Source organism: Sinocyclocheilus rhinocerous, unplaced genomic scaffold, assembly GCF_001515625.1.
Source record: "Sinocyclocheilus rhinocerous isolate Xijiao unplaced genomic scaffold, SAMN03320098_v1.1 scaffold1179, whole genome shotgun sequence".
NCBI lineage: Eukaryota > Metazoa > Chordata > Actinopteri > Cypriniformes > Cyprinidae > Sinocyclocheilus > Sinocyclocheilus rhinocerous.
The window spans coordinates 307,011-321,780 of record NW_015664997.1 but is presented as its reverse complement, the minus strand read 5'-3'; the positions used below and the strand labels follow the sequence as shown (position 1 = coordinate 321,780).

Genomic DNA, 14,770 nt, shown 5'->3' with positions numbered 1-14,770 from the left:
ACGACTTGTGGACTGTTCAACTGCAACACCCACTGACTGCAATGATAGAGCTTGGAATGGCCAGGCCATTTTTTAATATAACTCCGACTGGATTCGTCTGAAAGAAGAAAGTAATATACACCTAGGATGCCTCGAGGGTGAGTTAAACACAGGCTAATTTTTATTTTTGGGTGAACTAACCCTTTAAGTAAATAAAATGAATTACATGATTCAATTAATTTAATCAGAATTAATTACATACTGTATATTCACTGGGAAAATTGCCCATATGAAGATAATTCAAAAACATTAGTATGGGAGTAAATCATTGAATAGACATTAGGGGTTTTAGAGTACAATATATTGTTAATTAACATACTTTCTTAAATTATTGAGCATCATGTGCCAACAGTCCACAGAAATTTATTTCGCAATCGAATTTGTTACTCTGTCAGAGGTAGATTTAGGGGTATTCAAGAATTCAGTCTGCAAAGTTTTTTTTTTTTTTCAATCATTGCTCATGTATAGGTCAAAAGGTGGCTGATTTTTCAGCATCTTGTACCATGAGTGCCACATTTTTAAAACACAGTGGAAAGTTAACAAGGTTTCAAAATGGTGTCCGACCACCAACATTGTTCCATTAAACAGCACTCTGTTTTGATGTTTTTGAACACAATAATGTGTGGATGCTTTTTACTCATCCTGTGCTGTAGTATCAGCTGGGCCACTATAGTGCTTCTTTCCTTATTATGGAAGTTACATAAGGGTCAGGGGGCATGAATTGTTAATTTGTGTTAGTTGTTCATACAATCATATAAAATCACATTAGTATAGTTGTTACTGCTCCACCTCCAATCAAAGAGTTCCTGCAGAACATAAAAACAGACCTGATTATATGAGTCTGGTTGAATCTAATTTAGTTAATACTGTAAATTAAAATGGACAACCTGTGAAATAAATGTGACTGTGAAACTTGAGAAAATGAGAGTTTTATTTGGGTAGACATGAAACAAAAATGTGCAAATACAGCTGATGTGTTTCCAGTAGCACATAAAAGAACGCTATGCGTTTTACATTTGAATTTCAAAGCCACTTTTGATGACATTCATTCTTTTTGTACCTGCTACAATATTTCAATGAGTGGCAAACTTTTACCATGCACTCTCTGAATCTTGTGTTCCCTCTCTCTTTTAATGGCATCAACTGGCAACTTCAAGGTTACAGGAAAAGAACTTTGTCTTTAAGTATGAGGCATCTGTCATACATATTTAATATGGAGTGTATGACTGAAATTGGGTTTTAAGGTGCACTGTAAATAATGAAGGCAGTAGAGGTGGAAAAAACATATGAGAGCAGCTGTGAAACAAGGCTGTGCAGTCATGCTACACTGCATTGATCATTTCTACCTATGCTTACTGTAAATATCTCAAATCAATGGTATGGCACTTAACAAACTACTTTATTATTTGCACTTCAAGGGCTATAACTATTAACAAAAGACTAACAACAATAAAAACCCAATGTTATGGGAATAAAGAATGTTCAACACTGGATTGTGACCCAGATATCTGAAACCTCACCTGTCTGTCACTCTCAGATTCTTTGATTCAACATCACTCGAAACAAGACAGATCACACGCTCAGCTGTCAGTTAACAGGCAAAAGCTTCTTGTCATGGAGGGGTTTTGTTTTCACTAAAATTGCTCAGTATCAATGGTACTTCCAAGCTCTCTTTGTCCATTAATAATGCATGAGAAAAAAAAAGAAATTAATGGCCAATATTTTTTCAGCCACTAAACTTGACACTAAATGGGCATATATAGTCAAACACATAAGTAAGGTAATCTTAAATGCGAATATGAATTTCTGAGCCTTGATAATGGTACAACAGCTTTGTACAACAGAGGAATAAACAAATACTTGAGTCATTATAAACTTTAAATTTCCTCTAGTGAACCATTAAATGCTGCAAACTAATAAGTTCTAAGTTGTGATTAGTTGGTACAGACATATCAAACAAGCTAATCAACTCAAACGTTGTTTATGTAATTTGGTGGAGAAAAGGGCAATTCTGTCACTGAACTTCACTTCAACTTGAATGACTGGGGGTCATTATTAACCTGCTATTACCGTATTGTCCCGAATATAAGACGATATTTTTTTCTTGGAAATACATCTGAAAAAACGCGGTCGTCTTATATTCAGGGTCTATTTTTTTTATGGTATATCAAGAAGTGTATATTTTTTAAATGTGATTTGTTGGTACATTTTACCAGTTTTTACCATACTTTCAAAACAAAAATTTAAATAGGAAAAACATGCAATATGAAAATAATTGAAGACAAAATGTGTTTTACTGAGAAAAAACAAGATTTGGTTTTTAAAAAGCCTTTTTCCAAAAGGTACATCTGGAAAAAGGGGGGTCGTCTTATAATCAGGGTCGTCTTATATTCGGGCCAATACGGTATTAACCGGTTATTAACCTGTTCACCTCTACATATAAGAGACGCTGACACAAACTGAAGCTGTTGCTGGGAGAACACATAATTACACATGAAATGTTTTGTCATTAATGTTTGAGGGCCACTTCTTCTTTGAGAGGTTCAATGAGACTACTAATGTCTTCAAATTTCAAATAAAGACACTTTACTGAACCTCGTTACTGAAAGAAACACAGCTGCAGTATTGGTGTTTAAAAAAATTTTGTTCTGAATTTCAGAGGTTGCCATAAAATAGTTTTCCCAATGTAAATTAATATTTAATTAATCTGAACAGCAAATGACACATGAATGAGTGAGTGTGTGGTTCCTAACCTTGGCTCCAGGTAGGATCCAGCTTCACAGATGTTGTTCTGGGTAAACTGCCACTAGTGGAGGAGATGTTCAAAGGAGTCCTGGCCTCGTCTGAGTGACCTTCAACCTCCATTTCCTGCTCCACTTTCCTATTTCCCAGCAGATCCTCTAAAGTGCTAGATTGGACCTTATCGGTCCTCTTTCTCTCTCTGTCAACCTGGGGGGGTCTGATCATAGTCCATTCATCTGGTGTGCCAGTTGTATGATGGATCTTCATGGGAATGCCGGAGGATGTAAGAAACAGTCCATCGCTGCTGGCAAACTTTTGAGAGACAAAAGGTTTAGATAAGTGTAGTCTGGAACCAAACACCCTCATGATGTTCCTGTACTCCGTCTCATCCTGAAGAAGTTCCATCAGAATGCAGAGAGGTGACTTGCTAGCGCCCGAAATTGGCTTGCCAATCCGCTTCAGGTGACCCCGCACATGATTGGAGAGGCCGGTCTTAGTGTCAAACCAGCCCAGGCACAGCGGACAGGTATGCTCGGTTTTAGACTCTGGCTTATCTGCCATGATGAAAGCACATAATTACTTTAAATGAATAAGTTACATGTAGAAATGTTTGCACACATACATAAATATAGGTTATGCATGTGTGATTTTAGTTTGAGAGCAGTATCTAAAATCACAATGACTTGAACAAGGAAAGGTGAACAATAATCACCTTTTCTGATTCTGCGATTCACTGAGGGGATTTTTCTGCGTATGCGTGGCTGGCGGTCCTGAGATGCCACTTGCTCAGGTGACACCGCATGACGAGCATCATAACTTAGCCCCACCCTATGTAAGTGTCCTCTCACATGGTTGGACAAGCCCACCCCAGACTCAAACACTGCAGGGCAATAGGGACAGCACTTCCTGCCCACCAAAGGCAAAGGGTTGACAATATACTCTGCATAAGGGTCACTTTGCTGATAAACAACATGATCAGAGATATCCTCACTTATTATACTCTCAATACACTCCTCCTTCACTATAAATGTACAAATATCATCACTGTCCACCTCTATGCTGTTGTCTGCATTAGTATCATTAGCATAGTCCGGAATGTTGTTGTTGAGAGGGATGAAAAAATCACTGGGGGTATTGCTATGAAACGGATCCAAAAACTCTTTGGTGCAGTCGCTAAAATCCTGAGCACCTTCATAGTCATCTCCCTCTTGTGGTGTAGTAGAGTCCCATTGTGGGGACTCAGGCTCACATTTAGGAAGACGCACATGAGGAATATCGGCATGGGTGTTGCGGTACGGGATTGACATTTTTCTTTTCGAGGGTATTTTGTGACGCAGCATTTGCAGCGCTGAAGTACTACCGGTTGAAGGATCTTTGGGACTGCTCTCAGTGCCAGGGTTCAGACAGGCTGCTTTACTCACAAACTCTGTTTTCGTTGTAAGATGTACGTCAAAGCTGGAAAGATATTTTGTCCTCTTTTCGGAGACAGCGCTTTCATATTCTTGATTGTCTTCTTCGACATACGGGAGACCTGTTGTCACGTCTATTTTCTCTGTAGGCAGAGGGGATAATTTGCTTGGCTTGTCACTTCTCAGTGAGAATGGTGACAGCTTGTTTGCTGGGCTGCCAGGGCTCCATTTGATCAGCGAGGAGCTGAAACCATCGCAGGCTTTTTGTGCTTCTTTGCATCTCACATTAAGGTCAGCTGAGCCATTGGGCCTAAAGGGCAGTTCACCTCTATCCTTAACAGACCGTTTCTCTGAATCCTTATTTTTGGGTTGGCCCAACACAGCTTTTAAGTGGTCATCCATATTGCTGTGTGGTTGAGGTTCATAATTCTCATAATTCTGTCCGTGAATAAGCTCCACATGCTTTCTGAAACTATATCTATTCTTACTTCTAAATGTGCAATTTTTACATACAAAAAAGTCACCCGTCTTGCCACATGCGTTGTGGTGAGCTGTGCACTCGTGTGCCTCCATTTCAGTCGTAGTCATATGATCACATTCCTCACAGCTATAAGACGGCTTCTCCATCTCATTAGTTTTGCCAGGATGGACGAAAGTTTTGGGGCATTTCGTTCCAAAGACACACTGGGGACATTGAAGACAAGCTCTTCTTCCCTCGACATCTATCTTACTGAAACCTTTAATCTCTTCCATCAGCCTCTCCCTCCGCACCTGGTGGATTATCATGTGCCTTTGCAGAGAGGTTAGGTCTCGGAACGAACGCCCACACTCTCTACATATAAAGGGTCGGGATATGTCTTCTTGTCTCACCTTATTATTCCTATCTAAATGATACATCATATGCCTATGCAAATGCCTCTTCTTCTTGAAATTACCATTGCACTTTGAACACGGGAAGAAGGACTGCTCCTCGCCTGTTTTTGTCTCTGTCTTTAACCGTGCCGATTTTTCACCCATGTAGGTGTTTGTTTCTACGTTGCTGCTGCCTTCATCACATCTCTCTTCCTTCTCGCTTGAAATTAGCTCCTGCATGGCAGCTGACTTGTCGCAGAATTTCTCCAGGTGCAAGCCGGCATATGCTTTCAAACTTTCCGGCTCTTTCCTGAAGGCATGTTCTTTGTTAATGGACGACTCAAAATCGGAGTCTTCGTCGGTTAGGGAATTCTGGCATGCGTAATCAAAGCCATCATAAACCTGTCCTCCAGTGTCAGCCCTCTCCATGGCATGATTTTTACGCATCCTCCGTCTTTGGTTGGCAGGTGGAGCTCCATCAATCTCTACCTTTGTTCTTACTCCATCACCTGCTACGCTGCTTTTCAACAGTATCTGCATGAACTTCTCCTGCAGGCCCCACTTCAGACCATCACAGTCATCAGAGGAACTCTCTGACATTTCCGAATCAAAGTCCCATAAGCACCCTGCTTTGATTCCGTTTCTAGCCAACGGTCGGCTGATTGGCCTGTTATCCAAGCCTTCCCCCACCAGCACATCTAAGAGGGCCTCACCATCACTGTTGTTTGATTCAGATGAGGCCCGTGCGGGCCACACTTTTAGGGCGCACCCTTCTGTTTTCTGCCGGGTGTCTGATTGAAGCTCACTGGGAGGCGGTAACACCTCAGGGCTGGTGTCTGTCCCGGGCAGAGGGGACATGTCTTTGTTGTGGACGCAGGGCTCCTCTGAGGTACAGCGTGAAGCAGCTCCATTAACAAGTGCTCCTGAAGGCAATGAGTCGTTTGTGCTGGGGGCAGCAGGGACGCTACCACAGACAAATGGGTTCGGCTGGACTCCATTTAAAGGGTTTTGGTGACTGTCCAAGGGCAGAGGCTCTGGTGGATCCAAGCTGTTATTGTTGTTGTTGTTGGGAGAAGATGTGCTTGTCAGCTCTTGAGTGTCATCAGAGGAAGATTCTACCTCTTTGTCTTCCTCTACACTTTCTTTTACTGCTGCCATAACAGAGACAACACAGTCTGTGAAAGAGAGACAAGCGATCAGTTTCAAGTCAACATCTCCATATAACTACTTATAAGGGTCAATGTTATGGTGGACACTGTGTCCTTGATAAAGGACAAGAAAACACATAGGTGCCAAGTTCTTTTTGTATTCATGTTGATTTCATTTTTTTTTTTTACTTTCAAGAATCTTTTCTAAAGTAATGTATATAATTTATAAAATAATTTATATATATAATTTCCTGTATCTTTTTTTTTTCTTGTTGGTTGGAACATTTATACTTTATAGGCTGCACCACATACCTTTAAGCGCTCAAAGGTAGTTAAGCAGTTTTGTTATATAAAATATTATAATTCATTATGATATAGGTACAGTTCTTTTACACTGATATTTTTGTTTGTATGCAATCAAAAAAAATATCAAATTAAATTTTAATTCATAAATTAAAACACAGACATCAAAAAGAGTTAAGGTCATTGTATGTAAAAATTGTGTTGTAACGTATTTCTGAATAAATTAATAGACCCTATGAAAAAAAGTGCATCACGAATATGTACCATCAAAGAATCACGCTCTCTAAAACATACTAATGGTGGCCTAAAGAACATGGCCATCATTTTTTGCCACAATATGCATCTCAAACACCCACTGTCACCACTTTTTTTCACAACACCACCACAACGTTAGCCCTGGAAGTCCTGGTGAGGAAGCTTAATTATGTGAACGCACCTCTGGGATCTAACCTTCCTGTTTCTCCCACCAAAGTTCTCAGTCGCCTACTAAAATTGACCAATTTCCATGGGAACAAAGCACACCACCAATAAGATCATATTATTCTGTCTTATCACTCTCTGATGGTGCCAAAGCACATCCCAGCACGAGACTGTTGTTGCTTTAAACCTGACAAATTGGCACACTGCACACACACACACACACACACTCAGGTAGAAATGCTCCCATTCATGACTAGCCAGAGAAATATACCTCAGGTGTCATCAGCCGATCTAATTATATTTGATGGTTTTCAACAGTTCAACACCAGCAAACCTGTGGGACAACAGGACTATGTTTAAAGGGTGTGTTAAAGGGGCCCAGGCTTGCTGTTGTCCTGCTAGGCCACAGTGTATGCTCTGAGGATTTGACATTCAGCACTAGCTGCTCTCAACAGGAAGCCGCGTTGCTAACGAAGTGTTAAATTCAGTGTTAATGAGTGGCTTCACTGTTACCACCTCCTAGGTAAACCTTCCGAGATCCATATTCTCTCCATCTGTTGGGGTGTGAGGGGCTTTCGGAGGGAGAACAGACGCTCTGCATTTAAAAACTAACTTCACTGCAAGCCCCTAAACAGCAGGGTGGCAAAGCCTCAGAATATGATTTCAGCTTTAAATTTACAGGCCTCATTAGCTTCCAGTTTCCACACTGATCTGTTCCATACATAACAAACAGAGTTCAACTGCAATGCGTCTTTTAAAAATTAATTCGCTTCTATTTACTTCATTTAGTCAATGTTAAAAGGCTGCCTTTGCCTTGCTGGAAGCTATTTACAAGGATTATGAGCTTAAATACATTTACGCTCGGCACGGAGATCAATCTGAAGCGATTAGCTCTTTCTCTCAATCTTGCTCTAACTCTCTTTCTTCCCTCCTTGAAATATGCTCAGTAATGAGCATGTTTGAATTCACAAACAACAATGAATCAGAGGAGGTCCCCCTGTGATCAGTATAAATTAACTGCACAAGTAAAAGAGCACTTAACACTTACATGACACACATATGTCGTGCTCTCTCTCTTTCTCTCTCAGCCCCTATTCTTTCCATCAGCACTTGTTCTAACACTTGGGTTGCACCTCATCTTGAGGTTACTGCTGAAAAAATAAGAGGTGATAATTGCATATTATCATTACACATTATTCTGGAACCCCAGAAGGTAAACTTTTCTTGGATATTTATTAATCATAGGAGAATACAAACTACTTATGTTCCACTTTGGTGTTTTCAACTTTTTTTCCACCTACTACACTTTTATGATGGTGACAAAAGGCCAAAAGTTGGACGTATGTTCCAAGAATACAATTATATGGTGTACTACAAATGCAAAGAACCATAATGTATGTTCTATAAATATGAGGAATGAAGAACTCAAATCAATCTCTATTTAAAAGTAACTTCCTAAAGTAGGGTGAAGACACGGACCTACTGTATATTGCATTTTCCTTCTGCACATGTAAGCTATAAAACAGAAATTGATTCCCAAAACACTTCAGACTCATTCAACTGAATGAAGCTGTGAAACCACTTGTAGTTTTCTCAGACTCTTCCCCAAAAAGGGAGGACTAAAACAACAGTTGGAAAAACCAAGTGGGGCAAGTCATTCAGAGCAGTTATCTGTCTATGTGAATCGGCAACATGCCCAACTCCATTTCACTTTATCTATTACTCTCTCTCTCTTTCTTTCTTTTACCTGTCCTTCATTTCCCCATCCTCTCTTCCCCCTTCACAGGAAAAAAAACACATCTAAACAAAGAGGGGAGGCCGTAGCCCCTCAAGTACAGAGCAGAGAATCTTCCTCGGTTAATGGGAGTTATTGATTTGTTTGACACACTGTGAATTTATGAAGCCGCCTCTCAAGTGTGAGACTCTAACAAAGCAGAGCTGTGAGCAAACAAACAGGTAGCTATTCAACCTGACACCTCACAGAGACTGAGGAGAACCTGTCCTTTCTCGTCTTTTCTTGCCATGTTGAAGAAAAGCGTTGAGTTCAACTCAGTCTTGTGAACACACAGAGCAGCAGTGACAGGAGCTGGGTTTGCTGGGTTACACAGCACATGCTACAGCTGACGGGGGATGTTTTATTGCAAGGGAATACTCATATATTTGGGAATTTCATATTATATTTTTTTCATTATTTATAATGATTTTAATGACTTGAATGAATTAGAATTTGTGAAATGCGTTCAGAGGTCTCAGTTAATAAGTCTGACTAATAATAATTAATATAATGCAGAATGATTAACCTGCTTACCATTAACTTAACTTATTAAAACAGACTCTCAATACAAAGAAGTAGTGTCTATACTTAAAATAAATGTACCACAAGGTATTTGCATTTTGATCCACTCTGTTGGTTGTGTTTTTGCCAAAAACGTCACTGTTTATTAAGAAACAAGGATTGACCTCTGTAGTAACCTTTCCACATACACATTCAGTGTTTATATTTATAGATTTGGCAGAAGCTTTTATCCAAAGTGACTTAGACTGTATTCAAGTTATACATTTCTTGCTTGGGAATAAAAACCTTTGCACCCCCAGCACCACACTGTACTGTCTGAGCTATAGGAAAGCAAATATACACTGGATAGCTGTCATTTGTTGCACATAATTTGTATCATACATTACAACCCTTGAAAATGTCTGAGTATGTTTTATCCCCCCCTCTTTCTCCTTCATTTGTAAAAGAAACTAAAATGCACAGAGAGTGGCAAGGATCCAATTTCTTTTGAACGCTGTGTGGAAATTGAGAGCTCAGCAATAAATCTGCTTCAATACACAATCTCCACAGAGCGCGGGGCAGCTACCTTAGAGATCTCTCCCTCTGTGTCTAACAAACCGCTGCTTTACCAGGAGCCAACTAACGTCTTGGATGCCACTGCACTGCAAAAGTTGCATTTTCCAGGGGCTGCCATTCATAGCCAAGGTGATGCAACGTAGCGGCTTTGTTAACTAACCCGGATTAAAAAACAGTCCACAAATTTGGCTTTGGATTTCAAAACAAAAGAGCACATCCTTCCTCTACCCAAATTAAATGAGCATCAACTCATACTCAAAGACTCGATCACGCAGCTCTCCTCAGTACTCTTTCCTAAAATAGAGCGAGTGAAAAGCCTGCTCCTCCTGATGGTAGATTTAGGATCGGGGAGAGGGGAAAGGGGGGTCACTGGGCATGATAAAAGGGGACAGGGAGTGAGTGACAGTTGGGTTAAGACAGAAGTCATGTTCAATAGCAGGTAAGGAACATCAAAAGGCGAGTTCACAGGAAACCTATGCAACCTTATCTAGAAGGAGGATTTTCTGTTGTGTGAAGTAGATTAGTGGTGCCAGAGCTGCTGACATGGCCTCATTTGCTGCCCTGTAGTGTTAGAGGAGGATTAAACCATATAAACTTTGAAGCCTTAAACATTACCTTTCAAAATTAGACAGATTAAGGGAGGGTTGTCTGATGGGGATTTCCCGTGGCTTTGTCAGTTTAAAACTTTGCTTTTTTAAAAAGGGAGCAAGAGAGCAGGGGAAAAAAGCTGAGCAGATCTGGGGTTTCAGTTTTAATGAGGGCGCTCTTATTGTGAGCCGGGCAGTGGGTGCGAAGTAGCGCGGGTCGACAGGCCCTTAAACCAGTAGCCTCTCTCACACATTAAAGAATGATGCAAAGAGTTTGTCACTTTAAGAAGGGGGCGAAAGTTTTCTGGCAGTTGCATCATTGCGGTAGTTTTACGCGGTGGCACATCTCTTGATGAAAAATAAACATTGATTGTTGCGCACTATTCTGTGTAAAATATGAAAGCGAAATGCCATGAAATATACTTCCTCTCAGGTCATGAGTTGTAGGTGCTTTTTCAGCTGTGTTGTACGTCGTCGATTTTTCTTTATGTGAAATGTGATGATTACTGGATATCTGATTTAAATATGGCGGGGCTGCACGGGCCCGTATCTACCGCTGTGATCGAGGGCAGACTCACATGCGCTTGTCTTGCTTGAGTAGTGCGAAAGAAAAAAGCTAACTTTGTCACTGCCGCTTTGCTGAAGACACGTGACCAATCAGATGAAAGCGTGTCAATGTCAACGCTTGTCTACACGCTGAGGACGGGATCGGGTCTAAGCGAGCAGACATCAATATGCTTAAATTTGGAGAAATGTCAAGCGCCGCAGGTTTCGGGATGAAACAACTCTTATTACCTTTTCTTAAAACGTAATGTGCCGCGCAAGATAAGACATGAGCAACATAATAAAGGCGAGGAAAGTGGAAAAGGGCAAATAGTGGCAGACGATTCCTATCTAAATCAGGACCAAACTGATGGATGTAAACACATTCAAACTGACTTTTTGTTTAACCAAAACGTAATCTAAAATAACACTGTGCTAATCAAAAAAACGACCCGTTCTTAACCACACAAAGCAAAGCTTGCACTTTCTGGTCCATCTCCCCCTGAACAGGCTCCCTTAGGATATTAAAAAATCATCACATTTTTATCAGTCCCTGCTGCTTGTCAATGGCATCTATTAAAGCTGAATGAGGAGGCGGAGCTGCATCCAGACTGGTCATTAACACCAGATCCCCACTCAATCAGAGCAACTCCCAAATATATCAAAGAGGAAGCTGCATGCGTGCAGAAGGAGAGGTAGGGGGTTTGCTCGGTAGCCTGAGAAAGGCCCCATGGAGAGATGTAAATAACCTCCCGAGAGACTCCCAGCGGGCTGTAAAGAAGATGCTAACTGGGAGACGATGGGAAGCTAATGAGTATAACAGTAAATGTATACAAAAGACAGAAGGAGAGGCCCTCCCTCTTTATTCCAGTTAAGATGCTCTTATCAATAACAGGGCGCCGAAGCCACTTTCCTCGCTGCACCGTCTGGTTGTACGCAACATGCGGCACTCCATGAAGTAAAAATGCAGCTGACCAAACCAAAAAATTGTGCTGTTTGATAAGCAACAGATCAGGTGATCTGTTAATATATTTTTTATTTACTCTTGAACAACAAACAAACATAGCATGGTGTAAACCTACGCATTTCAGAAACATGCAAACATATGCGAGCAGGTCTATTGGAAACTGAAATTTTTCAGCATCAAGTTGGAATAAATACCAGGTTTTAATACTTAATTTTGATGGAATCGCAGCAAAACAGCTAAATGTGACTTTCTGCCAGGATGTACTCTGCACAATAAAAAATTTAACTGTGGTTCCACACAAAAGTGTAAAACAAGGACTGTATTTACTTCCAATATAAATCCAATATAATTAAGTCACTATTATTATTATTATTATTATTATTATTATTATTAAGCCATGAGCTGACAGAATCCTTACTTCATACTGGTCTCTACCACTGATGACCAACAGATGGCTCTGGCAACTCAGCATTTTGCCAGACTTTCTATAACCAGATTACATTAAAAAAATATGTAAAAACAACTGAATATATAAATTTAAAAAAGGAAAAAGAAAGTGAAAATTAATATCAATATCAATAATAATATCAAAAATATCAAATAGCCTAAATATATTTAGGGTGATATTTAAAATAAATAAAAGAAAGAGTTTGTTTTTATGTGTTTGTGGACAAAAGTAAAATATTTCTTTCATTTTAAAAGTGCTTTTTTTTTAAACATTTTTCTAACTCCGGTTGTACAAACGGAGTTTCAGAACCTGCTTGTGAACACATCAGTAAGCAGAATATTAGTATATGTAATGACTGCACAGGTAAACCATTCACACACTCTCATCTAGTCTCGTAATACCATATAATTCAGTGATTTCTTCCTGACAGAAATGCTCTATAATCACACATCACCCTGCAACCTCTGTTCAAAGCTCTAAAATATCACATCCACCAGGAACAATTGGAAAATTTAATGAGTTTGGTGAACCACAACCTTGAAGGATTTCACAAGAAAAATGTTTTGGGGGCTTGACAGTTAATTCTCAGGCAAACTTTTGCCTTTACCCTTTCAATCAATAGAAACAGTGGATTTAATTTTGGTTAATTGGTGCTCAGTAAGAGACACCCTTCAGCGTCGATAGAACATTCTTACGGCCTTGGTCCTATTGATTTTGGAATCTCTTGTAGGCACTTACAAACGTGTCTGTTCCGATGGATTCTGTTCCTCTGCGGTTCTCATTTTTAAAGAGTCTTCGAATAAAAATGGTATTAAATGAGTATGTAATTTCACTCAATACTTACTATATATCATGCACTACAGAAATCAAGCAATACTCAATATAATTTTCCATATATTTACACAAAGTTTTCAGCTGTTCATTTAAGACTAAGTAACATTGTCATATCGTTACCAACATTTCATACTGATACAACTACAGTTATTTAAAAATAGACTATAAATGGCATAGACGTAAGTGAATCTTCAGAGAGAAGCATTCAAATCTTTGAACTGTAACCAAGTTTAGCACCCCGCAGAGCATTAGTGATCAAATCCTGGCCCCTAGTGGTGAAGTCATCAGTGTGAGATCTGGAGCCCGAGGCTGCTGCAGTCTGTTTGTAGCTTCTGGTGAGCTGAAAGATTTTACGAGTGTAACTTTCCTCATAAAGTCTTTAATTGGAAGAAGTGTTCTCATTTGCTTATCCATGGTGTGGATAACTGACTGCCGGGACAGCCATGCCATATCTGTTTCAAAGTTGTGAGAACTGTGCTAAGAGAGAGGCAAGCTCTCGACTTGGAACGAGCCTAACCGGCGACAATCACATCTGTCAAATAATTTTGGCACACGTCCCAAGACAAACTTCAGAGACAAAGATATCGTTTGAATGCAGAACGCAGACAGGTTAACATTTTTCGCACTATCGTCTCGACTCGGTTGGATCATTGTCCAATTACACAAAATTATTTTGGCAGTTTTGCTCACACAACATTATACCCAGATTCCCCTTTTTGGCCTTTTTTTGGAGGGCTGCTAGAGGAAGATGAAGGTTGCCAGGTTTCCAGGCTGACGGGAAGTATGCCTGTGACAAGCGTAACTGACAGCTCTGATTTAATTTGACTGGTGATCACACCCAGCTATAGTATCAGAGCAGTTCACACATCTGTGCCTCAGCTCAAGGTGTTGAGACATGCCACCAAATATCTGGAACATTACATGCACCCCTGGTGCTGTGTACAGGCAGCAAGAGCACTGCCGCTCCAGCTTTCCAGCAACATTAGCGAAGACACAGATGCCGTTTCCATCCTAATTCTGACAGCATTTAATCTCTTTCTTAATGAAATTTCCACACGCTTATTAACAATTTGCAATGATTAATAACATTATTACTGTTTGCTACAATACAGAAAACAAACAAGACTAAATTGTTATTCTTTTAGAAATATATTTGGTTCCTACCAGTGTTTTCCAAAACATTGGTACCCTGGCCTGTAGTTCTCTGTAAACCCACCTGTAACATCAACATATAGATAGACAGTGAATTTTTATGTGGCATTTTACGTCACATTAGAAGTTTCAAAAGGATATGCGTGACATGTAAGGCACAAATAGCAAGCTACAACATATCAGTAGTAGTAGCTAGTTAATCAAAAATACATATATAATTAAATATTACAGTTTCAAGTAACTGCTTCCTATTTTAGTAGATTTAAAAATAATAATCTAATAATAAAGCAGAATTTTCAGCAGTCATTACTCCACACTTCAGTGTAACATGATCATTCTAATATGCTCATTTGGTGCTCAACATTTCTTATAATTATCACAGTTGAAAACAGTTAACATTTCTGCTTAACATTTCTGTAGAAACTGTGGTACATTTTTTAGGATTCTTTGATGAACAGGAATCTATATTTTTGCT

At 39.7% G+C, this 14,770-nt stretch overlaps 1 protein-coding gene across 1 annotated transcript in view; it reads right to left on the bottom strand.

The window, feature by feature from the left end:
• LOC107730700 (zinc finger protein 644-like) overlaps positions 1-14,333 on the bottom strand; it is a 16,421-nt gene extending 2,088 nt beyond the window's left edge. The window contains exons 1-3 of the mRNA XM_016541578.1: positions 14,308-14,333; positions 3,494-6,217; positions 2,793-3,335 (exon numbers count right to left, since the gene is read on the bottom strand). Of these exons, the coding sequence (XP_016397064.1) occupies positions 2,793-3,335; positions 3,494-6,200 (3,250 nt within the window). The 5' untranslated portion in view covers positions 6,201-6,217; positions 14,308-14,333. The remainder of the gene's footprint in view (positions 1-2,792; positions 3,336-3,493; positions 6,218-14,307) is intronic.
• Between the last annotated feature and the right edge of the window lie 437 nt (positions 14,334-14,770).